At 41.0% G+C, this 25,647-nt stretch overlaps 2 protein-coding genes across 5 annotated transcripts in view; one reads left to right on the forward strand and one right to left on the reverse strand.

Annotated features, from left to right (window-relative positions):
- TBC1D8 (TBC1 domain family member 8) overlaps nt 1-23,897 on the forward strand; it is a 112,851-nt gene extending 88,954 nt beyond the window's left edge. For both annotated transcript variants that reach the window (XM_072844493.1, XM_072844494.1), the window contains exons 12-20: nt 1,617-1,902; nt 2,660-2,789; nt 2,934-3,032; nt 3,724-3,792; nt 9,508-9,748; nt 10,477-10,542; nt 20,806-20,895; nt 21,287-21,384; nt 22,806-23,897. In XM_072844493.1, coding sequence (XP_072700594.1) covers nt 1,617-1,902; nt 2,660-2,789; nt 2,934-3,032; nt 3,724-3,792; nt 9,508-9,748; nt 10,477-10,542; nt 20,806-20,895; nt 21,287-21,384; nt 22,806-23,267 — 1,541 coding nt within the window. In that variant the 3' untranslated portion in view covers nt 23,268-23,897. The remainder of the gene's footprint in view (nt 1-1,616; nt 1,903-2,659; nt 2,790-2,933; nt 3,033-3,723; nt 3,793-9,507; nt 9,749-10,476; nt 10,543-20,805; nt 20,896-21,286; nt 21,385-22,805) is intronic.
- Nucleotides 4,069-25,647, reverse strand: part of RPL31 (ribosomal protein L31) — a 29,814-nt gene continuing 8,235 nt past the window's right edge. Inside the window, exons 4-6 of one of the 3 annotated variants that reach the window (XM_072844499.1) lie at nt 25,176-25,288; nt 24,823-24,874; nt 4,069-4,738 (exon numbers count right to left, since the gene is read on the reverse strand). In XM_072844499.1, coding sequence (XP_072700600.1) covers nt 24,843-24,874; nt 25,176-25,288 — 145 coding nt within the window. In that variant the 3' untranslated portion in view covers nt 4,069-4,738; nt 24,823-24,842. Of the gene's footprint in view, nt 4,739-13,546; nt 14,105-23,028; nt 23,262-24,822; nt 24,875-25,175; nt 25,289-25,647 lie in introns of those variants that run through there. The other 2 variants (XM_072844498.1, XM_072844500.1) reach the window with 2 other exon arrangements.

A 25,647-nucleotide genomic window follows, 5' to 3' on the forward strand; every position in this document is an offset into this window, starting at 1 on the left:
TTTCGGTGGCCTTTTGGTATGCTTGAGACTGTCTTCCCTGGTTCCCTCCATGTGCCTGAGTGATGAGCCTGCTTCCCTTTCAGCTTTATGCTGTGGGAGGCAGTTTAACCTTGCCCACCGTAGTAGCACGGAATCATCGGAGCCTCAGGCTCATGATGCAGGTTGCCAAGGCCACCATCAATTGGGACACCTCACAGTCCCCTGTGACCGGCAGAATGTCCATGGTACCATGTCCACCTGTGTGACCACCACCCCAACACGGGGTGGAGCACTGCCATGACCCCCAGAGATCCCTTCTGCCCCTTTCCCTGCCACAGGCAACCCCCTGTACTGATTTCTATCAGCACAGGGTAGCGTGGCCCGTTCTTGAGCTTGGTATCCATGTAATCATCGAGATCATACTCTTGTGTCTGGCTTCCTGCGCCCCACATGAGGTTGCTGGTGTGTCAGTTCTTGGCTCCTTCTTCACCGAACCCTCATACTACGATGTGTTTATCCGACCACCTATTGTTGGTAGAGGTTGCGTTGTTGCCAGTGTCTTATTATAAGTGAAGTTGCAGAACACATTCCTGTGTAAGTCTCTCTGAATAAAGATTATCTGTTTTCTTGAGTACCCAGGAGTAGAATCACTAGGTCATAGGAGAGATGGATTTGACTTTATAAGAAACTATCAGTTTTTCAAAGCAGGCATAGTGCAGGCACAGATCTCATGCCAGCGATGTAGGAGATCTAGCTGCTGCACGTCTCTGTTTGCCTTCAGAATGGTCTTTTTAATTTTTGCCATTCTGGTGGGTAGGGAGGGATCTATCATGGTGATTTTAACTGGCATTTATTTGATTAGTGATATTGATTATATGTTTCTGTGCTTCTTGGCCCCTTTGTTTATTGTCTCTTTTGATGTGGCTGTTCACATCTTTTGCCTATTTGAAGAAAAAATTGGTTACTGACCACTAAGTTGCATGGGCTGTTATTTTGAATACAAGACCTTTGTATTTTCTGAGTGTGAAGTTTGCATTATTATTTTATTAATGTTTTTTGGTGAATACCAGTCTTTGATTTTCATGAAGTCCAATTTATAATTTTTGCTGTGGCTAGTGCTTTTTGTGTCCTAAGAAATTTTGTCTTCTGTATTTTTCTGTAGAAGCTTTGTAGTATTAGCTTTTATATTTAGGCCTATGACACACTTCAAATGCATTTCCTTATATGATGTGAAGTAGGACTTGAGGTTTCCCCTGCCCCCACTCAGGTGTTCATTTGAGCATTTTTTTTTAAAGATTTTATTTATTTATTCATGAGAGAGACACAGAGAGAGGCAGAGACATAGGTGGAGGGAGAAGCTGTGGGGGAGCCCGATGTGGAACTCCATCCCGCACGCCCCAAGCTGAAGGCAGATGTTCAACCACTGAACTACCCAGGTGCCCCGACTAAGAATTAATTTTTGAAAATAGTATCCTTTCCCCCCTGAATTACTCTAGTCAGTGTCAAACATAAGTTTAGTGCGAGTCCTCTTCTGAACTCCTTGTTCATTGTTCTATTCACCTCAGTTTCAGTTTCAGGCTAACTTTAGAAAGCTTGAATCCCTCCCCAACCAAGTCTCCGTGGCCTGTATTTTCCAGGGGCCCAGGTGGACCAGTCGGTCTTTGAGGAGCTCATCAAGGAGCACCTCCCCGAGCTGGCAGAGCACATGAACGACCTCTCAGCCCTCGCGTCCATCTCTCTCTCCTGGTTCCTGACTCTGTTCCTCAGCATTATGCCTCTGGAGAGCGCGGTGAGCGTTGTGGATTGCTTCTTCTACGATGGAATCAAAGCCATTTTCCAGCTAGGGCTGGCCGTGCTGGAAGCCAACGCCCAGGGCCTGTGCAGCAGCAAGGACGATGGCCAGGCCCTCATGGTCCTCAGCAGGTGGGCTCATGAAAGGGGGAGGTGAGGAGGGCCATCGTGGGCTTTGCAAAATAGACAACAGGTAGACGCAGCAGCAGGTGCCCAGCAGGCCTGTCACTGTGCAGTTTTCCCTTTCACTGGGCCACTTGTCATGTCGTGGTCCCCCCAGAGCCAGCCAGGCAGGTGGCGGTGTTGCCTGCGTGTGTGGTGAAGAGCGCCGTGTTCCCGGCTCCTCCCCAGCAAGTGAGAGAGGATACAGGGGGAGAGCAGTTTGTCTGTGCTTTTCTGTGAGGAGATACACACTCATGGTGGCCTTGAGTGGGGCGGGCAGGCACTGGGAAATGGTGGTCTCAGGTGGCCAGCTGGAGGTTTCAGATACTTACTGTGTAGGGACTGGTGTGTTGCCGTCACAGAAAAGCCCCATGAGGCCTCAGCTCTTGGAGTTGAGGGCAAGTTGAAAGACAGATGGAAGTTTCCCTTCTGGAATATGGTGGAAGCTTACCATGGCACATATGCACAGAACTTTACTTCAGCAGAGAGTCCCAGATCCCTGCAGAGCTACCCATGGACCCCAGATCAACAAGTCTGGCTTTAGGGATGTCTCCTTTTCTCTAAAGGACCACAGTGGTTGCCATCTTGACCTCCTCCCAGTGTTTGGAGACAAATGAGCTGTGTCGAAAGTGCTCTGATGTGTCCCATGGCCCCTGTGAAGGTAGTGGGTGTGGTGGGTGCTCAGGTGAGGGGAAACCAGCACTTCAGTGGTGGGTTGTACGCTCAGGTTTCTAGATCACATTAAGAATGAAGACAGCCCCGGACCCCCAGTCGGCAGCCATCATGCCTTCTTCTCTGATGACCAGGAGCCCTACCCTGTGACTGACATTGCCGACCTGATCCGGGACTCCTATGAGGTAACTGGGCCCGGCCCCATCCCACCCTCAACCTCTTGGAAACTTGTTCACAGATGGATTTTGAGGGAGGTTCCCTCCTGCTACTTCTTTCCTCTGTATGCAAAAAGGGATTCTGTGCCCGAGTGACTCCTTGTTTCTCTGCAGAAGTTTGGAGACCAGTCTGTGGAACAGATTGAGCACCTGCGCTGTAAGCACAGGATCAGGGTTCTCCAGGGCCATGAAGACACCACAAAGCAGAACGTGGTGAGTCGTGGCTTGTCAGAATGGCAGTCCGGTACTAACCTGGGCTCTGTTCCTGTTGGTCTTGTAAGAATGTCAACTTTTAGGGTGTCTGGTTAGTTCCGTGAGAAGAGCATGTGACTCCTGATCCTGATCCTTCGGGTCCTAAGTTTGAGCCCCACATTGGGTATAAAGATTACTAAAAATAAATAAATTTTTTAAAAAATAAAGAATGCCTACCCCCGTCCTGCATTGAATTAGGGAGACCTGGTGTAGAAACAGGGGTTTTAGAGTCAGACAGATTGTGAACAATGTAGCCACTGTGAGCCTCAGTTTCCCCAGTTGTAAAATGAGGATGCTAATACCCAGCATGTGGGATTACATGAGGGTATGATACAGAAAATGCATAGCACAGAAGGCCTGCAGTAATAGTGGTTGTTCAGGAGGAACTTCCTGCCAAGCTGCGTCTTGGCTAGAGTTTGACTTCCATCAGGGCTTACACGTCTGTCCTGAGGTGATCTGTGGATTGGAATGGCTGAGGGTCTTGAGAAAGTATCCCTAATGTGGTGGTGGCGTCAGAAAGGAACAGACTGCTCTGGTAGACAGGACTCCGCGCTTGGTGTCCCCGACGAGCAGGAACAGCTCCCCCGTGCCCTCTGATCCTCCCTGGTGCAGGCGGAGAATTCACTCCACTGCTGTTCGTTTTTTCCTCAAGCTCCGCGTTGTTATTCCGGAAGTCTCCATCCTTCCTGAAGACCTGGAGGAACTCTATGACCTGTTCAAGGTAGGAAACTCTGGGAAGAGGAGGGAGTGACAGGCCTGAGCCCGTGTGGTCAGCCTGCCGGGGCGGGAGAAGGCTGGATGGGTCAGCCTTGCACCTGTTGGGTGGCGGCGGCGGTGGGAGCTCACACACCAGAGCTGTGCTCTGCTGAGGGCCCTCGGTGCTGCCAACCCGATCTTCAGGCCCTCGCAGGTGCAACACCAACCATTACCGATGTTCCCACCTCCTCTACTTGGTGATGGATGACTCGTCATCCCACTCATAATACATGTAGACGTGTTTTTTTTTTTTTTTTTTAGACGTGTTTTTATATTTGGCTGGTACATGTGCTATTTTATCTTCTGTTTTCCCTCAACGTTCTTATCAATACTTTTCCATGCTGCCACGTGGTCTGACTCATTTTAAAATAACCTTATAAGCTATCATATTGGTAATACTAAATATACTAACCCATATTTCTCATATTTGGATATTTAGGTGGATTCCCAGGTCTTGCTACTTACATTACCCAGCAAAGAAAATTCTCAAGTGCCCTGCTAGGACTATCCTTGCTTGAAACATGAAAATGGGGAAGGGAGGCAGGCACACTGACCCACTCCTGATACCCTGGCAGTGAAGAGTGGAAGGAACAGTTGCAGAAAGCAAGTCCAGAGTCTGGCTTCTAGAGCTCTTCCTGGTGAGGACTCTGAGCTGCTGTCCCTTCTGAACTCAGACTGCCAAACTGTGGGAACTAGTAATAAACAGCACTTCCAGGACTTCTAAGCAGAGCACCAGAGGTTGTCTGACCCTGGCGTGCATCTGTCGTGGCACATTTCCCCCTGAAGTCACTGAAATGGCCATTGGCTTTAGTAGAGTCCTGGCACCCCTCGTGCCCAATAAGCAGGATGTATGTTGAGGACTGATTAGTCCTGTGTCTTCTGAAACACCTCTTGGCTTTGGTAGTTTCCCTCTGTTGCACGAAGAGAAAATAAGAAGTCAAAGGTTACTGGTGTCGCAAACCCCCACCACTCTTTGACTTTCAAGGAGGAAAAATGGGGAGTATTACAAACATAAAGACAAGTAGACAGATGTGTTCAGCATGAAAAGTATTTCATTTATTTAGGGCTTACTGTTCTCAGTTTGAGAGAATAAGTCACAAATCTGAATTTATAGAATTTAAAAGATTGCTTTAAACTAATAAAAATAAAATTCATTAAGTACTAACCATGTTCATCTTTAATACAAAGAGTATTTAAGGAAGATAGTCAGAGCTAACTATTTTCCTATTTCCGTCTTTCCTAGGAATGATACGGTTCCTAGGAACCGTATCATCATACTTAATAAAATTTTATTTGTAGTTAGCTTTACAACTCTCTTATTTATGTAGGACTAACTATAAATAGAAGCTTAAAAACTATAAATACAATTATCATTTTAAAGATACACTTCCAAAGGAAATTCCAGTAAAACAGCATCACAATCATGGTGTCTGATTCCATTATACAACCCGAAGAGCCCGCTGTATGTACTCACTCTGGTACTTTCCTTCCAGGCCCAGAGTCCACACCTGCCCTATGTGAGAGGCCTGTCAGACTCTCCCTTCTCTCCATCCTCTTGGTCTGCTCTGAATTTCCTTTGCTTTCATAGTCTGACTCCATGCATTGTAATACTTGCCTCAGGATTGTGGGGTATAATGAACGCTCTCTAGTTGGGTTTACACACACTCCTCGTCTTTTTTTTTTTTTAATATTTTATTTATTTGAGAGAGATGGAACAAGTGTGAGTAGGGGGGAGGAACAGAACAGAACGGGAGAGGGAGAGGGAAAGAATCTCAAGCAGGTTCCATGCTGAGTGTGGGGCTTGATCTCACGACCCTGAGATCATGACCTGAGCCAAAACCAGGAGTTGGATGTTTGAACCACTGAACCACCTACACACCCTCACTTCTGTTTTTTTCAATCAGGATTTCATTTTTTTTTAAGATTTTATTTATTTATTCATGAGGGAGAGAAAGAGAGAGAGAGAGAGAGAGAGAGAGAGAGAGGCAGAGAGACACATGCAGAAGAGCCTGATACGGGACTTGATCCCGGGACTCCAGGATCACACCCTGGGCTGAAGGCGGCGCTAAACCGCTGAACCACCTGGGCTGCCCACCCCCCTCTTTTTTTTTTTCCAGGGAAAGGGTCACAGAGATACCCTGCCATTGTTTTATAAATATTAGTAAGGATTCTGTTCCTTAACTTCACTGCAATGAACAGGTATGATCACTCTGTGTTAACAAGAACTAGCTCTGTCTTCGTTACATAGTCTTTCCTATTCAGGATGAACAATGTGGTTGGTCTTTAATAAAATCTATTTTTTTTTTGGTAATTTATAGTAATTTTTTAATGCTTGAATGCAATTTTTTCCTTTCGGCTTTTCTGGTATAACTGACGTACAGCACTGTGAAGGTTTAAAGCCTACAACGTGACTTACATTTATTGTCATGATTAGTACAGTAAGTTTAATTAGCATCCATCTCCTATAGCTACAAAGAAAAATTTTTTTTTCCTCGCGATGAGAATTTCAATCCACTCTCTTAGCAGCTCTCAAATACATCACATAGCGGGGATGCTGGGGTGGCTCAGCGGTTGAGCATCGACCTTCGGCCCAGGGCATGATCCTGGAGTCCTGGATCGAGTCCCACATTGGGCTCCCTGCATGGAGCCTGCTTCATGCCTCTGCCTGTGTCTCTGCCTCTCTCTCTGTGTGTCTCTCATGAGTAAATAAATAAAATCTAAAAAAAAAATACATCACATAATGGTTAACTAACTATACTCGTCATGTTGTACATTACTGCCCCAGGGCTGATTATAACTGGAAGTTTGTACCTTCTGGCCACCTCATCCAGTTTCCCCGTCCTTGCCCCAGCCTTTGGGAGCCACAAGGCTGATCTCTTTTGGGGTTTTGTTTTGTTTTTAGATTCCACATATAAATGAGATCATACAGTTTTTGTCCTTTTTTTTTTTTTTTTAAGATTTATTTATCTGAGAGGGGGGGAGAGAGACACAGAGAGAGTACAAGCAGGAGGAGGGGCAGAGGGAGAAGGGACTCCCCAGAGAGCGGGGAGTCTGATACAGGACTTGATCCCAGGACCTTGGGATCATGACCTGAGCCAAAGGCAGACGCTTAATTGACTGAGCCACCCAGGTGCCCCAGCATTTGTCTTTTTTCTTGTGTGACTTTTCATGGAGCAATAGTGCCCTCCTGGTCCATCCGTGTTGTCAAGCAATCTTTCAAATTACATAAATTTGGATTTGTGACGTCTGTCTCCTGTTCTCTCAAATAGAAAACAGCATCATTCATCTTAGTAAGGTGTGAACAGTAATAATACATACTCGGCATCATAGAATACTTCTGAAAATGCTGAAGATCTACAAGTTACTTATGTCTTCCATAAATGTGCTATTATTAATGATCAGTTAAATTCATTCACTTTTGGCAAATTATCAGGCCCTAGAGAGCATTTAGTCTCTTTAATGATATTTTACTTGCTTCTATGTTCTCATTAAGGTTTTTTCAAATTTTAATTAAGAATCACAAAATATACCTATTCTTACCATTTAAAAAAAACTTAAGATTTCATTTATTCATGAAAGACACAGAGAGAGGCAGAGACATAGGCAGAGGGAGAAGCAGGCTTCCTGCAGGGAGCCCGATGCAGGACTCAGTCCCAGGACCTGAGCCAAAGGCAGACACTCATCCACTGGGCCACCTGGGTGCCCCAAAAGAAGAAACTTAAGCAAACAATGAAAGGCTCTCATCCTCTCTGCACCCACAGTCTTACCCTTGTACTGGTAATTTGTATTAACAAATTGGTGACTATCTTTCCTGATTTTTTCCTTTTATACTGTCTCTCTTAGACACACACTCCCCACCCCCTCCCATAACAGAGGAAAAAACAGCTGTACAGGGGATCCCTGTGTGGCTTAGCAGTTTAGCGCCTGCCTTTGGCCCAGGATGCGGTCCTAGAGTCCCAGGGTCGAGTCCCACGTCGGGCTCCTGGTGTGGAGCCTGCCCTTTGCCTGTGTCTCTGCCTCTCTCTCTCTCTCTCTCTCTCTCTCTGTCTATCATGAATGAATGAATGAATGAATGAATGAATAAATAAATAAATAAATCTTTAAAAAAAAACCAAACAGCTGTATAGTTTCATTGTAGGGCTGAACTGTAATTTACTTAACCATTTACCTATTGAGACAGATTTGTGTTTCCAGTTTGCTGCTGCTTTATAAACTGTGCTGTGCCGAGGTGCCTTTACCTGGACACCCGTGCTGCAGTTTCTGTAGGATGGGTTCCTTAGGTATGCACAGACTACACTGTAGCCTATATTGCTAAAATGTGTTTGAGTTTCAAATTTCAGTTCCACTGATGAGTCTAAGAGTGCTAATTTCCTACACTCCACACCCACCCAGTACCTATGCGTCTTTTACAATTTTGCTAGTCTTGTAGAAATGTGCATTTTATTTTAATCCAAATTTGTTTATCCATTAGCAGGGTGGAAGACTGTACAGCTAATTGTGTACTTCTTTGTATCACTTGCTTATATCCATGGTCTTTTTTTTTTTTTTTTTTTTGTTTTTCCGTAGAATTTTGTGTAAACTGGTTGTATCAGTCTTTGGCTTATTTATTATAAGTTTTCTTCGGATTCTGTGGGTCTTTAGCATCACAGGATGTGCAAAGATACAATGGAATTTCATAGTGCATCTTGGCTTTTTAGAAATGGAAATTCGTTAGACCTTTATTTCACACTGAAAAGTTCTTGTGCTATTTTTCACAATTCTGCGAAGGCTCTTTGAAGAACCTGCCTGCCAACAAATAGGACAGTAAAATTATAAATGGCATTTTGGTTTTCCTCCAAGGATCTGTGCTTACATATTTCAGCATCCGGACTTGTTTCCGTGCCACCCATATGAGTGGAGGACACTGGAATTGTGTAGAAGCCTGCAGTCATTGGGAAACTATTTCAGTGAGTTGAGATGTCCCAAGAGATGATTTAGGGCACGTGTAAGAGATGTGTCCTACAGAGGCGAACCTTAGTGACAGGGCCAGTTTTGATTGCTCAAGTTGTCAGGGTATTCACGAGACTTGAAATCTCTGCCTTTCTCTTTTTTTACTTCCAGTTTTTTTTTTTAAATTGTTAATATATTCATGTGGTTCAGAATTCAAAACCTCTAAGAAAGTATTGCAGTAAAAAGACTTGGTCCTACCTGTGAGTTCCCACCTCTACTTTCCCTCCCCACAGGCAACCGGTGCTACTGGTTTCTTCTGTATTCTGTAGATCTGTCTAGCACTTTCCCATTTTCAGATGGGATTTGATGAGAAAATAGAATAAAAGTTAAGTCTCCTAGAATTAAAACTATGATAGCTGAACTGCACATTGAAAAATGCTTAAAATGGTAGGCTTTGTTAGGTACAGTTTGCTACAATAAAAAAGTGTAGAAAAAGAGGTCAAAAGTATTTATTGGGCAAGAAGCACAAGATAACATGGGAAGTCTTTTACGTGTCTGGTTAGAGTAATGAGATTGTAAGTACTTTAATTTTTTTCATTTGTTCATGTTATAAATTGCTTATTCAAATACATATTGTACGAGGTCAAGTGAGTCGTCCTAAAAGGAGGCCAACATAACCTTGCTTGTAAGCGTGCAGCCCCCCACAGGTGCCAGCATCTTTCACAGATCCCTCCCTCCCTCTCCTTTTAAGAGAGAACACATGATGAGCTGTTACTGGGAGCAGCCCAGGCCCATGGTCCCACGCCATGACCCCAGCAGGCCCTACGCGGAGCAGTACCGCATAGACGCCCGGCAGTTTGCACACTTATTTCAGCTTGTCTCACCGTGGACATGTGGGGCCCACACAGAGATCCTGGCTGAAAGGACTTTCAGGCTCCTGGATGACAACATGGACCACCTGATTGAATTCAAATCATTTGTGAGCTGTCTCGGTATGACTCTGTGGGTCTCCTCTGCAGTGACTTTATTTGGGACGGGGAGTCTGTGAACATGAGACAGGTGGGCGGTGGAAGGCAGAGCCACACAATGGAAACATATTTGGGACTGGCCTGACCCAATTTTGAGATTTAATTTTTTTTAAAGATTGTTTATTCATAGAGACACACAGAGAGAGAGAGAGGCAGAAACACAGGCAGAGAGAGAAGCAGGCTCCATACAGGAAGCCTGACGTGGGACTCGATCCCGGGTCTCCAGGATCGCGCCTCAGGCTGCAGGTGGTGCTAAACCACTGCGACACCGGGGCTGCCCCAATTTTGAGATTTTAAAAACCCCTCTGCGGGCTCCTCTCAGGACTACTTTTATGCCTTTTGAAGGAGGGTGAGATGGGCCAAAGCTCTCAGCCTACACAGGGTTGTTGCTCTGGTTTTCCTTGGGCGCTCAGGGTATGCTGTGGCCTGTCAGGAGACGTGTTCCTAACTCTTGCACGTGCAATTAAAGTCTTTCAGAAGGCACGAGGCTAGTAATGATTCACGAGGTTATCTTGCAGCTCAAGAGTGACCCTTTACATTTTCATTTCAAACACAATGTGTCTGGGGGTAGGGGCAGGTAAATTACTGGGTAAAAGTATTGCCTGCACTAACTTCTCTCCCCACAGTGAGTTTGTGTCACTGCAAATATACTTTGACCATTTGGTATATTCTCATTCTTTTTATTTTTGTAGATGTGATGTATAATGGAGAAATGAATGAGAAAATCAAACTGTTATACAGACTTCATATCCCTCCAGGTAAGAAAATCTATGAAGAAAATGGCAATTCTGTTCTGCTTTGACCCAGTAAGCCTTGTGCACTACTCTGAAGTTCTTCTGTTTTTAAATTTCATTTAGACTTAACGTCAACGGATATTTCTGGTTTGGGGGTGCTGGTAACAAATTTTCAGTACTGTACCGTATGGCCTGTGGCAATGATTGCCAAACTTGAGCATGCATCAGAATTGTCTGGAAGGCTTGTTAAAACCAGGCTCCTGGGTGTGCCGTTCCAGAGTTTCTGGATCACTGGTTCTAAGGACCACAGTTTGAGAACCACCGGCCTGTGGGATGTGTGGGGAAGCAGACTCTGGTTGCCTTAATAGATGGTTATTTAAACCTACTCTTTTGAAGGGCCATTTCATTTATCCAGCATGTAAGATGATGCTTCCCTGAAGTTTAAGCAGTGGTACCCAGGAACGAAGAAATCTATTTTGAAACCTAGGAGGTTATACTTGGCATTAATCTTAAGGTAGTCCTTGGATCTTTGAAAGTCATAAAGGTGGGTTAGTAATCCAAAATGGTCTCTGATCCCCAGTGCCATGGTTCTGGTGTTGGATGGAACTGCTGACAAAACTTCCAAATGAGGGAGACTAGGAAGGAAGTTGTTTTTGAATTTTTTTCTTGTTTAGATTTTATTTATTTATTCATGAGAGATGCACAGAGAGAGGCAGAGACATGGGCAGAGGGAGAAGCAGGCTCCCCATGGGGAGGCTGATGCAGGACTTGATCCCAGGACCCTGGGATCACAACCTGAGCCTGAGGCAGATGCTCAACCACTGAGCCACCCAGGTGCCCTGGAAAGAAGTTTTTAGGGCCCTGAGATCCTGGTGGTTGTTATAACCAACAGCTCTATAAAAGTTGGACATTGGGACACCTGGGTGGCTCAGCGGTTGAGTGTCTGCTTTCACACCCAGGGCATGATCCTGGAGTCCCGGGATCGAGTCCCACATTGGGCTCTCTGAATGGAGCCTGCTTCTCCCTCTGTCTGTGTCTCTGCCTCTCTCTCTCTCTCTCTGTCTCTCATGAATAAATAAATAAAATCTTTAAAAAAGTTGGACATCATTTGTGGCTTTCTGGGTACACCTTCTGAATTGAGCTGGCATTTATTCTGCAGTGTCCCCAGGGAGCATTCTGTAGCAGCCACCTTGCCCCACCTTCCCACAGGCTATTACTTTCCTGCAAATGACTTAGCATCAGTGAAGTTCTTTGCCTTTTGTGCCAATTTAAATTAGTGAGTTTTAGTCTTTAGTTTGCCTTTATTTTTCACAAATGTTTTCCTACTAACAGAAGATATGCATAATTATTCCTTTGCTGTCATTGTTGTCTCCCTTCACAATCATCATCTATATCTAGTATTACTGAACGGAACATGATTGATTTTATTTCATTCAATTATTTCATATCGATTTTATTATTTATTTGAGAGACTTATTGAGAGAGAGAGAGAGAGCGTGTGCACATGAGCGGTGGGGAAGGGCAGAGGGAGAGGGAGAAGCAGATTCCCCACTGAGCAGGGAGCCAGACATGGAGCTGTATCCCAGGACCCTAAGATCATGACCTGAGCTGAAAGCAGATGCTTAACCAACTGAGCCACCCAGGCACCCTCTCCTCTTGATTTTTAAATAAACATTTGATTTTGGGTTAATTTTAGATTTATAGAAAAATTGCAAAGATGGAAAAGATGGAGTTCTTATTTTTTACATATTTTCATACAGTGTTACATTAGTTTCACATGTGCAACAGTGATTCAACAATTCCATACATTACTCAGTGTTTCTCATTAAGTGTACTCTTAATCCCCATCACCTATTTCACTCATCCCCCCTTCCCTCTGGTAACCACCAGTTTGTTCTCTATAGTTGAGAGTCTGTTTCTTGGTTTGTTTTTTTCCTTTGCTCATTTCTTTTGTTTCTTAAATTTCACGTATGAGTGAAAGCATATGGTATTTTTCTTTCTCTGACTTACTCCACTCAGCATTATACTCTCTAGCTCCAGCCATGTTGTTACTAATGGCAAGATCTCATTCTTATGACTAATATCCCATTGTATGTGTGTGTATACTACATCTTCTTTATCCATTCATTAGTTGATGCACACTTGGGCTGCTTCTATAGTTTGGCCATTATGAATAATGTTGTAGTAAACATAGGGTGCATGTATCCCCTTGAATTAGTGTTTTTGTATTTTGGGGGTAAATACCCAGCAGTGCGATTACTGGATCATAGGGTAGTTCTATTTTTAATTTTTTGAGGAACCTCCATACTGTTTTGTACAGTGGCTGCATCAGTTTGCATTACCACCAACAGTGTACCAGGTTTCCTTTTTCTCCATATCCTTGTGAACATTTGTTGTTTCTTGTGTTGTTGATTTTAGCTATTCTGACAGGTTTGAGGTGATAACTCACTCTGGTGTTGATGATATACATTTCCCTGATGATGAGGGATGTTGACCATCTTTTGATATATCTGTGGGCCATCTGGAAATCTTTGGAGAAATGTCTGTTCATGTCTTCTGCCCATTTTTAATTGGATTATTATTTTTTTTTTGGATGTTGAGTTTAAGTTCTTTATATATTTTGGATTCTAACCCTTTATCAGATGTCATTTGCAATTATCTTCTCCCATTTCAGACTGCTTTTTAGTTTTGCTGATTTTTTCTTCTCTATATAGAAGTTTTTTATTTTGATGTAGTCCCAATTGTTTGTTTCTGCTTTTGTTTCCCTTGTCTGAGGAGACATATCTAGAAAAATGTTGCTATGATTAATCTCAGAGAAATTATTGCCTGTGCTCCTTTCAATGATATTTGTGGCTTCAGGCCTCACATTTAGGTCATTAATCCATTTTTGAGTTTTTTTGTGTGCGTATGGTGAAAGAAAAGTGGTCCAGTTTTCCGAACACAATTTATTGAAGAGGTCTTTTTCCTATTGGATATCCTTTTCTCTCTTGTTGAAGATTGACCATATAATTCTGGGTTTATTTCTGGGTTTTCTATTTTATTCCACTGATCTATGTGTCTACTTTTGTGCTAGTACCATATTTTGATTACTACAGCTTTGTAGTATAACTTGAAATCTAGAATTGTGATACCTCCAGTTTTTTCTTTTTCAAGACTCCTTTGGCTATTCAGGGTCTTTTGTAGTTTCATATAAATTTTAGGATTGTTTGTTCCAGTTCTGTGAAAAATGTTGGTATTTTGATAGGGATTGCATTAGATCTGTGGATGTCTGGGCATTTTACCAATGCTTACTCTTCTAACCAATGAGCATGAAGTGTTTTTCCATTTCTCTTGGTGTCGTCTTGAATTTCAATGTTTTATAGTTATCAGAATAGAGGCCTTCTGCCTCCTTGGTTAAATTTCTTCCTAGGTATCTTATTTTTGGTGCAATTGTAAATGCGACTGTTTTCTTAATTTCACTCTCTGCTGCTTCATCATTAGTGTATAGGGATGCTAAAGATTTTTGTGCACTGATTTTGTATTTTACAACTGCACAATTCATTTATCAGTTCTAGTAGTCTTTGGTGTCTATATAGTAGGATGTCACCTGCAAATAATGAAAGTTTCAATTATTCTTTATTGATATGGATGCCTTTTATTTCTTTTTGTTTTCTTATTGCTGTGAAGCAATCAGTAGTATGTTGAATAAAAGTGGTGAGTAGTCATCCTTGTCTTGTTCTTCACTTTAGGGGAAAAGCTCTCAGTTTTTCCCTATTGGGTATGATGTTAGCTATGGGTTTTCATATAAGGCTTTTATTATGTTTAAGTATGTTCCCTCTAGACCTACTTTGTTGGGAGTTTATAATGTGAATGGATGTTGTACTTTGTCAAATGCCTTCTCTCCGTCTGTTGAAATGATCATGTGGTTTTTATCCTTACTGATGTGACATATCAATAGATTTGGGAATATTAAACCAGCCTTGAATCCTGGGAATAAATCCCACTTGATTGTAGTGTAATATTTCTTGAAACTTACTGGCTTTTGATATTACCACTTGAGATTGATATTTGATTCTTGATCTAACTTAATATTGCATTGTTTCCAAATTACAAGTTTATTTCTAAAAGATGTTTTAACTAGTTCATTAAAAGACATCTGTAGACCTTCATTGCTTCAGAAAATTAATTTTTGATTTTTTTTAAAGATTTTATTTATTTATTCATGAGAGAGAGAGAGAGAGAGAGAGAGAGGCAGAGACACAGGCAGAGGGAGAAGCAGGTTCCATGCCAGGAGCCTGACGCCGGACTCGATCCCGGGACTCCAGGATCCTGCCCTGGGTCAATGGCAGGTGCTGAACCACTGAGCCACCCAGGGAGCCCCCAGAAAATTAATTTTTAAAAAACTTTTTGAGGGTGCCTGGGTGGCTTAGTGGTTGAGCATCTGCCTTTGGCTCAGGTCCTGATCTGGGGGTCCTGGGATCAAGTCCCACATTGGGCTCCCCGCAAGCAGCCTGCTTCTCCCTCTGTCTATGTCTCTGGTTCCCTGTGTCTCTCATAAATAAATCAATAAAATCTTTAAAAAAGAAAACTTGTTTGAGCTTATGGAATTATGATACTTCTGTTTTATGGCTCCAAATTTAAAATTTTAAGTTAAGTGGAAATTAAGATTTGATCTATCATTTTGCTTACCTATATTTAACATATGAATTTCTGATGCAGTTAAAGGAAGAAAAAGTCTTAATGCAGATGTGAAACCTGCATTAGACATTAGACATTAATTTAGACATTAGTTTGCTAAGGTCATGAAGACTCACAATACCTATAGCTCTCTAATAAGTATTTACTGCTCATCATAATAACTTTTTGAGCAAAGGTGGGTCAAACACACTAGTGAGGGGAAAAAAATCGAACTGGCTAATTAGGAAGTATACTGAAGATTACAAGTTTGGATCTGTATGTGCAAAGAGTAATGTCTCATTTGCCAGATGAGGGAGACACGGTACCAAACAAAGCACAACAGCACCTGACCTCAAACATCCACCTTGTGCAGAGCGCTTGGAACTCTGCAAGGGTATTATGGGAGGCAAAGGGCTTTTGTAGCTTGCTTACAAAGGTATCTGATGCAGCTCAGGAAGCAAGGAACTGCTAAGCCCAGGGCCTCACAGTTCCGAAAGAGCTCTCTTTATTGGCTCCATAGTGATTGCAAGAGTGTTTGTTTAGCAGAGGAAATAGAAAAATAGTCCAGATGACTTGATGCCATATCAGGTGACGTAGGGATGAGTAGTATTCCAGAAGATTATTAAATCAGGAGTTTTCACTGCAGATGGATAAATCTACAGATATTGGCCATTTTGCTCAGTTAATTATATTAATTGGACTTCCAGAAGACAATTTCCTGGAAGAACATTAGATTCATTAGAAAGAAGCACCAGAGCAAGCTACCGAGAGCTCTGTATTAGAAATGGTAAATGAGCAGATTGGGCACTGGAGGCTTTCTGTAAAAGAGCATACCGAGACTGGAGCTTTATGTCACCAGCTCCTCCCAGAAATGCTCAGATGTAGGAATACTCAGAGCAGCTCTCCACAGGGGGTCCTGCTGGTCTGGATCCACAATGAATGATCTTAAAGTGTTGAATCTCAGAAAATTTGAGCTATTCCAGTCTTCTGTTCTTTATGTGAAGAAATAGGTTTCTTTTTGAAGCCTTATACACACCAAAGTGCATTGCTGTTTAAAGTTGGAGTTTTGTCAAGAAGTGGAATTAAAAGGAAAAATCTTACAGATAATTCCAGTTTTGCCATTTGCTTAAAAATAGTTATTTTCAAAAGGATTTCATGTTGAAAACCTGAATGGACTTAACTGAAAATTGAAAGGACACATGAAAATACATAAACATGTGCTAACAAAGTATGGATTCAAACAAAAAATTCAACCAAGAATGAGGTTATAAATACATTATCAGTGATATTTAGCCAGTATTAGAATTTGAATCCTGAAGTGTAACTATGGACAAATATAGGAGTATCTGTGTACAAAAGAGGAAAAGCTTGGTTATTTTGAAATACTTGATGTAAAAAAAATTACTTAGAATAAAAATCCAGGATGCCTGGGTGGCTCACGGTTTGGTGCCTGCCTTCAGCCCAGGGCATGATCCTGGAGACCTGGGATCGAGTCACACATTGGGCTCCCTGCATGAAGCCTGTTCTCTCTCTGCCTGTGTCTCTGCCTCTCTCTCTGTGCCTGTGTCTCTCATGAATAAATAAATAAAATCTTAAAAAAAAAAAAAAAATCCAATCAATGTAGCCAAAAAAATTCAACTTTACATTTGTCAGTAAGGGAGAAGCTGTTTGATTACGCATGCTTTAAGTAAAATTAAAGAAAAATTTGAGCCATTCAAATTCTTGGTAATGACACTTGCTTCAACCTTTTGTCCCAAACAGTTCTCACTAATAGTGACAGCTTGTTTTGAAGAGGTCGTTATTTAAAAGTCCTAATCAGGAATTACAGAGACATTTCAATATAAATAATAGTATGAAAACTAGTATTAAGTCCTGAGTATTATAAGATTTCGGTATCATTTGATCCGTTTTGTTACTTGACAAAATATTTCATCACTTATGATAAAAGAATGTACTTTTGAAATTTGTTTACTTAGAACGGGTCCACTTTCTAAACGTATGCAGTCCAATTGGAAATACACAAGAATCTTTGCATGACACTGTCTCCTTTGTCAAGAGTACTGGCAGATCAGATGACAGGAGTGGTTTTATGCAAGCATAGATTTCACAGAATAATCACCCTGGATGAAAACCTTATCAGTATTATGAAATGGGATGTTATGTGTTTGAAATTAACACCAAGAGGAACAAAGATACTCAACATGTGACGACCACCGTGTGGCACTCAGGTTATACTCACGATATTGGTTCTTCACTTTTTGGTTAGCTGTTTCTTATAATTATACTAAGAAACAATACTGAAGATACACTCTATCATCTCCTGCTTTTGAGAATGTGCCAACATGTCAAAATATCTACTAGAATCCAAGAAACTAAAGGATGCCTATGTTGCTTTAAGGACCAGATTAATGGAAATGGTTCAAATGGCATATATGAATAAGGTTCACCAAGTGCACTGGGAACAAATGAACCAAATGATGAATATGATGAATCTAGCCAAGATCAAGTACTTCTCTCAGAGAATGGAAAGTCAGTTGGAGGAGATAATGATTCTGATAATGGATGACATGCCAAGGAAGCTTACAAAGGTCAGCTTTTCACAGGACACATGAAAATGATAAGATTACATTCTAGTTTAACACTTAGAAAGTGCTGATATCAGCTACATCAGAAATTATACCAGGCACATTCACTTCGGTGATGGACAACTTAAGCTAGACAGATCTGTTCTTCAGATTGGAGTTGAAGATGCAAAAGAGGATTTTGAAAAATATGAGAAGTGTAGAATACTACACACCTCCCAAAGACTTCTGTGAAATTGTAATATTGCACTGAACATTTTAGAAGAGCTGAGTGTTGAAGATCCCTGGTATTACCCAAATTGCTAAGAAGCCACCAGGAAAATGGATTTGATCCCCGCCCCCGCATCCAGTACTTGTTACATCTCAAGTGATTTTCTTAGAGTAGATATCAGAGACTCAAGTTGGATACTTTTAGTTGGTTTTCCTATAAAAAATTTGGATATATTGAATTCCTATTAACCTAAATACTGTAATTTGATTGGTTTCAACCACTGTGGAAGGGTAGGAAGGCACTATTCTGCTTTTGCAAGAAAAAATAGAATGAATGGTATTATTTTGATGACTATAGTGTCTCATCTGTATCTGAAGGCCAAATTGTGTTGAAAGCAGTGTGTATACTCTTCTACCAGAGATAAGACCCAGAACTGGCTTTTCCTCTCCACGAGAATCCCATTTAGAGAGTGACAAAGATAGCAGTGGTGGTGGTGATGATAGAGAATGAAACCTATGCACACCAACTAATCAAAGCCCTTGAATAGAGAAGAGACTTTCCTGTTGGTGGCATTTATTGAAGCGATGAAGTGATACCACATTAAAACAAGTTTGAGATAGCAAATATAAGTCCTTCAAGAGATGTTAACTTGTGCAGTACTCAAAGTGAGACACAATGAAAACTTAATAGAAATGTCTCTTAATTCATTTGTAGTCGAATTACAAATTATACATCTATCAGAATGTAAAAAGTTACATTTATGAAAGTTCAGATACCTCATTTAGAAAGGTCGAAAAGTACATTAAAAGGTTGCCTATAAATAACATTTTCTTTCTCTTAATGCATTGTATCTTATATTTCTGACCATAAATATCTGGTAACATTCTGAATGAGTTTTTTCAATGAGCTCCAAGCCTCTTTCACTGTCCCCTAGTATCCAGTCTGGGTGGTGGTTTTTGCATGCCAGATTGCAAAAAAGTTGGAAAGTATGCTGCTGTGTGGTTGGTTGGCCTTTCTAGCTCCTTGTCACTGTTGATTTTTGACCTGTCTCCTTTCTGGACACGTGCCTTTCCTTTGAATTAACCATTCTTCTCTATGCTCCCATGACATTTGGTTGTACTGGTTCTTCTGTTAGAGCATTTTGTTAGTGACCCGTGTATACATTTCATCTCTCTGAGGCATAGGGACCCAGTATTTTCTTAACATGTAGCAGCTATTACCTAAAAAATCTGTTCCATTATGACTGCCCCAAGGACCATCCAGGGTTTATAAATTTCCTCCTATTCAATGAGTGGATGCTCACATGTGCCACTGTAGAATTTTTGTACAATGTGGGAAAAATGACAGTATCAGTTACAGAAAAACCCCAAACAATTCCTACCCCCTAAACACGGGAAACCATTCTCCTAAGTAGGAAGGAGGATAGCTTATCAAAGCTTTGGTGCCACCTTGGGGATGTTTGTTGGATTACAACTGAGTTTTGCCTTTGCCTTTAATTTATCCTCTGAGTGGTTTACTAGCAAATATTTAAGATCTTGTGTCCATAATCCTTTGTAATTGTTATTTGTAAGAGCTTTTTGATATACACTTCACGTATCCTAGTACATTCATTTAAAATGTATGTAAAACAATCCCATGATTTTTAAAATCTCCAATTACACAGCCATTACAATTTTAGAAATTTTCATCACCCTAAAAAGGTCCATACCCTTTGGCTTTTGCTCCCAATCCATTCATTTTGCCCTGTTTTCTGTCTTTATAGAATGGCCTACTTTGGATATTTCATATAAATGGAATGATGAAATGTACATTTTGTGTCTTGCTGCTTTCCTCATGCTCAGGGGTCATCCATGTGTGGCATGTCTTAGGCGTATTTGTATTCCTTTTATAACTGAATTTGACAGTCCATTTGATGGGTATGGCCTAATCCATTCATCAGTTGAACACTTGGGTTACCACTTCTTCTTGGCTCTCATGAACAATGCTTGTGTACAAGTTTGAGTGGGTATGTTTTCCTTTCCTTTCGTAAGAGTGGATTGTAACTGTGTTTAACTTTTTTTTTTTTTTTTTTTTAATTTATTTATGATAGTCACAGAGAGAGAGAGAGGCACAGAGACACAGGCAGAGGGAGAAGCAGGCTCCATGCACCGGGAGCCCGATGTGGGATTCGATCCCGGGTCTCCAGGATCGCGCCCTGGGCCAAAGGCAGACGCCAAACCGCTGCGCCACCCAGGGATCCCTGTGTTTAACTTTTTGACGAATTGCCAGACTGTTTTTCAAAGGGGCTCTGCCATTTTATATTTTCAGCAATAAAATAAAGGTTCTGGTATGACTGTATTTTTGTATACTCCAGAAAACTTGTAATGATAAAATGCTTTGGGCTCAGTAGTTTTCTTCAATTTTTGTTAGAAATTTAGAAAGTATAGCAGTATGTGCTCACCATAGGAAAAAAATTGCCATTGAGGTTGAAAATAATCCCCAATCCAGAAACTTATACATTTCTAGAATTTATATGTATATACATACATGTATTTTAAGTTTTAGAAAAGGATTTTACTACATACATTTTTCCAGATCAGTATCAGCAACATCCTATGAATTTGTATCCATTAATTAAAACACTGCCTACATAAATCAGGAAAAAGGCATTACCTGGTAAGATATTTTCTTTTACTCTTTGTATCCAGGTAGTGCTTGGTGTTCACCTGGGTTCACAGTCCCTGCACTCTGCCGTTCACAGGCTGCTGGCTTAGCCTTTAGTCCTTTCTTACATAAAAAGCTAAATTACTGTCAGCTTGGGTTAAGATGGAATAATTTGTTCTTTTTTTTTTTTTTAAGCACTCACTGAAAATGATCGAGATAGCCAGTCACCATTAAAGAATCCACTGTTGTCAACGTCAAGACCCCTGGTTTTTGGGAAGTCAAATGGTAGGTACCTCTTTTCATTATCTTCTAGCAGGATTTCATAGCTCTTGGAAGTGAAGTTAACCTAGTCCCTCCCTCTGGTGAATCAACGGCTCGCTGCTTTCAGATGCTAAAAACCTTTCAAGTTGCAGGTACAGGGTGACTGCCCCTTGACCCTACCACCATGTTTACTCCTCTTGGCTAAGGTTTCAGGGATTCTCTTGTAGCAAGAAGCACCCAGCCACCACGCTCCATTTGTGGTCAGTTACAGAACAAACTCTCCAGGGTAATCTGTTTTCAGTTTGTGTGTGGAATTTGCTTGGTGGAATTCCTTCCTCACCACCCAGTTCTACAGATGTTCCTTTTTGCTTTCACTGAATTTTAGCCTCAAATATGTATTATTTCCTGTCTCCAGGTGATGCAATTGATTATCAGAAACAGCTAAAGCAGATGATTAAGGATTTAACCAAAGACAAAGATAAAACTGAGAAAGAGTTGCCCAAAATGAGCCAGGTATGGATCTTATTCTGTGCAGTTAACTGTTTTGCCAAATGATGTGTAGAGTTAAGCTGGGGCTTCTCAATCTCCAAAGCTAAATCAAAGGATCTGGTAACTTCCAGGAGCTGAACATTGTGATTAAAAGGGAAATATTTAAATTGTGATCCATCCAGATACACTAGATATTCTAAACTCTTCACAACAGGAGGCTGTGCCACATATTTTTCAAGTTTTTATGTCCTGCTCATTCACCTAGGTTGCCAATAAGATTTGTTTCCTAGAGTTACAGCACTTGGGGTGAGGTAGGGGGCACTTAGAAGGGATTACTGTTTTCTTTTTGGTTTCTTAAAGATTACACTGGCTATATAATATACAGTACTGATAGGGCTCTTCAAAACTTTTGGGCAGTATCTAGAATACACTGAAGTGCCACGATGGGGTTAGTTTTTTATTTGAAAAAAGATTCCTCCCAAAGTTTGGGAAATGTAGGCTTTGAGTTCCTTTATTATTAAGGCATTTTATTTTTGGTTCTGATGTGTACTGTGAGCCTTCAAGAGAGGAATTTAGCATGGTGTTTCTTGGTCTTTTTTTGATTACGGAATATGTGGGATTCACACTTTCTGAAATACTTCAAAAGTGTTGCTCTACTTTGTTGAGGAGTTGGCTTTCAAATTTTCATTCTATCTCTTGAATATAGTTACATATCAATGCTGTTGGTCAATTATACCTCAATTAAAAAAAGTCAAATCTCATCACCCAGAGCTGCCAGTACTGACATTCTGATATATGTGACATCAATTTTAACTATAAAACAAAGGAGGCTGTCTTTACACCTTGCTTTCATATACTTCAAAATCAGGGACAGCTCTCCCACATTACTTCTCAACCACGTCCCTGTTCCTAGAGTGATCATGTAGATAAACCTCACTGGAAGTGTCTTTCATCAGATTACATATGGATTCTCCATTTGAGCAGCAGTGTGGATATAATTTGAAAAATCAGGTATCCATTTTATTTTACAGCGTTTAAGTTACTTGTTGTATTTCATCAGATGAACAAACCATAATTTTGTTTAATCATAAGCTGTTTCTTTTTTTCTATTGTAAATTCTAGATGAAACATTATAAACAAATCTCAATAGCTTTTGGATCCATTTCTACAAGTTGATCTGCTAGATTAAAAGGGTGTGTATGTGCTCTAGGGTGCACCTTTCCGAATAGCTGTGTTGACAAACTGCACACTTCTAAGTGTGTGGTGACATTCTCTGGAGTAACTAGCTAGTACTACGTTCTCAGAGTAGAAGGGCAAATTACCTTTTTTTATAATTTGCTTCCGAGTACTATGTGGTCTTCTCTAAGAACTTAGTATTAAGTTTAAAAAAAATGCAGTATACTTCCATCCTGGTTATGCTTTATGTATACTTCTTTTAATTCCAGAGAGAATTTATCCAGTTCTGTAAAACTTTGTATAGTATGTTCCATGAAGATCCAGAAGAAAATGATTTGTATCAAGCCATCGCCACAGTAACCACTCTGCTGCTGCAGATTGGGGAAGTGGGGCAGCGAAGTAGCAGCTCTGGAAGCTGCTCCCAGGAATGTGGAGAGGAGCTGCGGGCTTCAGCTCTTTCTCCAGAGCAGGACTCTGTTTTTGCAGACAACAACCCTGGGAAAATTACCCAAGATCCCCAGACATTTCCTCAAGAGGCAGAAGGGGACTGGACTGTCTCCCTTGAACATATTTTAGCTTCACTTCTGACTGAACAGTCATTAGTAAACTTTTTTGAAAAGCCACTGGACATTAAATCCAAACTTGAAAATGCCAAGATCAATCAGTACAGTCTCAAAACTTTTGAAATGAGCCGCCCATCACAGCCTGAACTCCAGTTGAGTAACCTGTAGCAAGAGAGCAGTTTGTGGAGCAGTCTGCCATACCAAAGCACGGACCAGTTTTGTGGGTCGTCAACCCTAAAATCCAGATTTTAGTCTAATTCATTTTGAGTCTATTTTATAAGCTGAGTATCTGGGTAAGCAACCTGATAGCCACAGCTGTGGCCAGGGGAATTGATGCAACCCTCAAGCATTTCTATTTATTCTTGAAGAGAATAGTTGGATATCACCAGTGCTCTAGGGTATCCATACATTAGTTTCCTTGATGCTGTGACTTGCAATCTCACTTTTATCAGATTTGCTGAAATTTCAGGGCACTTCTGCTATGATGCTAGTATGATTTTGTCTCAGATGGAACAGAAGAGCCAATGTATCATATTCAACCACAGACAAAAGCCGAAGCTCTCCTTTTTCACTTGGATAATGGGAGAGGTCACAAGTCAAGTTCACTTTCAAGATCCAAGAGCCACTATCTGTGCAATTGTATTTGGCTTTTTTTGCACTAATTTTGTTTCAATGCTGGTAATTGAAACCATTTTAATATATTTGGTTGTATTCACTTTGTTCTTCCAAAAATGTTGTGTACAAACCATGCTTTCAATGTTGGCCTCCAAGTTTTTTAATAAGAAATTTTTGTATTGACTTGGTCCTTGTTTATAGCTTATACTTACTTGTGTCTAAAGGTATCTCTTACCACTACCCCCTTCCCCCGTATGTTCTCAGCGAATAGTGCAATATATAGTAGGTGGTCCTCAACCCCCACTGTGCTGTGTACTACTACCATCACCCCTAGGGCTTCAAAAAGAGGGACTTCTTTATAGCAACATTCAGTATGTCAGGGGCATAAACATTGATAAATCTAGTTGCTGTGACACCTTGCTTTCAGCCTGAATTTAGTTTTTTAAATCTGAGCTTCAGTTCCATGTAAACTGATAATCTGATTACCAAAACCAGTCATTAGGCTATTCTATACCTTTTGACAAACATTACAGATATAAACAGAAGCTTAAGACGTACTACTGTATTTATTTCATTAAATCTATCAATCGCATCATTTATATTTTGTTCAATGTGAAAAGTGGCTGATGGCAATTGAGTTCTATATGCTAGTCTCCAGAAAAATGTTCCTTAGAATTAACAGTATACTTCCAACATCCCAGATACCTAAAAGGTTTTTTCCCAGGCCAGGCTGTACTTCCAAATCACCTTTAGAAGAACCTGCTTAGATTCTACCCAAATACTCAGAAACCCTAAGGGCTGGGGAGAAGGGGCACAGGCATGCCATTTAGGAGAAGCTCTCCAAAAGATCCTATATAATTGGGAACTGCATAAAGATTATAATTGACTCTTGTACTGCATAGGTCCACTTACATGTGGATTTTTTTTTTTTTTTTTTATAAGAGCAAGGTGATTCAATAACATTTCTTCTCTAGCTTACTTTATGGGTCAGGCTATTAAGTTTTGGATAGTTGAGGCTGTAGGAATCAGGACTTCTAACCTTCATGCTATTGGGAGTCAACTGTAAATTACTAGAAAAGGAAACCCAAAACATGGAGCAGTTTTATACCTTTATTTGACAATCAGCGATTAGTTCTCATCCACATTAACAGTCTGTAGATCTGCAAAAGAAGGGACAGCCAGTCAACCTCCATACACCTCATACTTAGCATTCCAAATACCTTTACTGGAAGGGTTTAGGCTAGTATCCCATGACCTTTTTACAATGAGATAGGGACCTGTTTTGTATCTTCCTCCATTTTCCCACACCATGACACAAAGGTTTACTATGTCCGTTACCTTTTCCAATTATAAGGATGCTGGGCATCTAAGTATTTGCTGGGATAGAGGAATTCAAGTTCTAAAAGAGGCTAAGGATGCTTTTCTACTCCCAATAGCTTTGTAGGATGGAGTAAAACTTACTTTTGAAAGTGGTGACAGGTACGTAGGTAACCAGCGTGTAGAGCTTGTTTGGTGAATCTTCATCCTCGTTACGTTTTCTGGACAACCGCACACGGATACGGTATGGAACATTCCTAAGAAAAATATAAACGTGCTGCTAAAGCCAAAGCCTCCTATCAAGAAAATAGCCACCAACAGTATGGACACCTCCTATCCCCATATCTGTAATATGCTTTGTCCTTTATTTGATTCTGATCAGGCACGACAGGTACTTATCAGTTTCCTGGAACATATACATACCCAGAGGTGGGCATTAAATGCTACAATCTCAGGCTGTGTATGTCTCAGCAGGCCGCAACCACGGATACTCAACCAACACAGAAACACGGCCCCAAATATGCTAGCTAGGTCTTTTGCCTCCTATTACCAACACCTACATCTCGGTTATAGGATTTGTCTGTTCAATGTAAATTTGCAGAAACATCACTCTGCA

This window comes from Canis lupus, chromosome 11 (genome assembly GCF_048164855.1).
Source record: "Canis lupus baileyi chromosome 11, mCanLup2.hap1, whole genome shotgun sequence".
NCBI classification, from domain to species: Eukaryota; Metazoa; Chordata; class Mammalia; order Carnivora; family Canidae; genus Canis; species Canis lupus.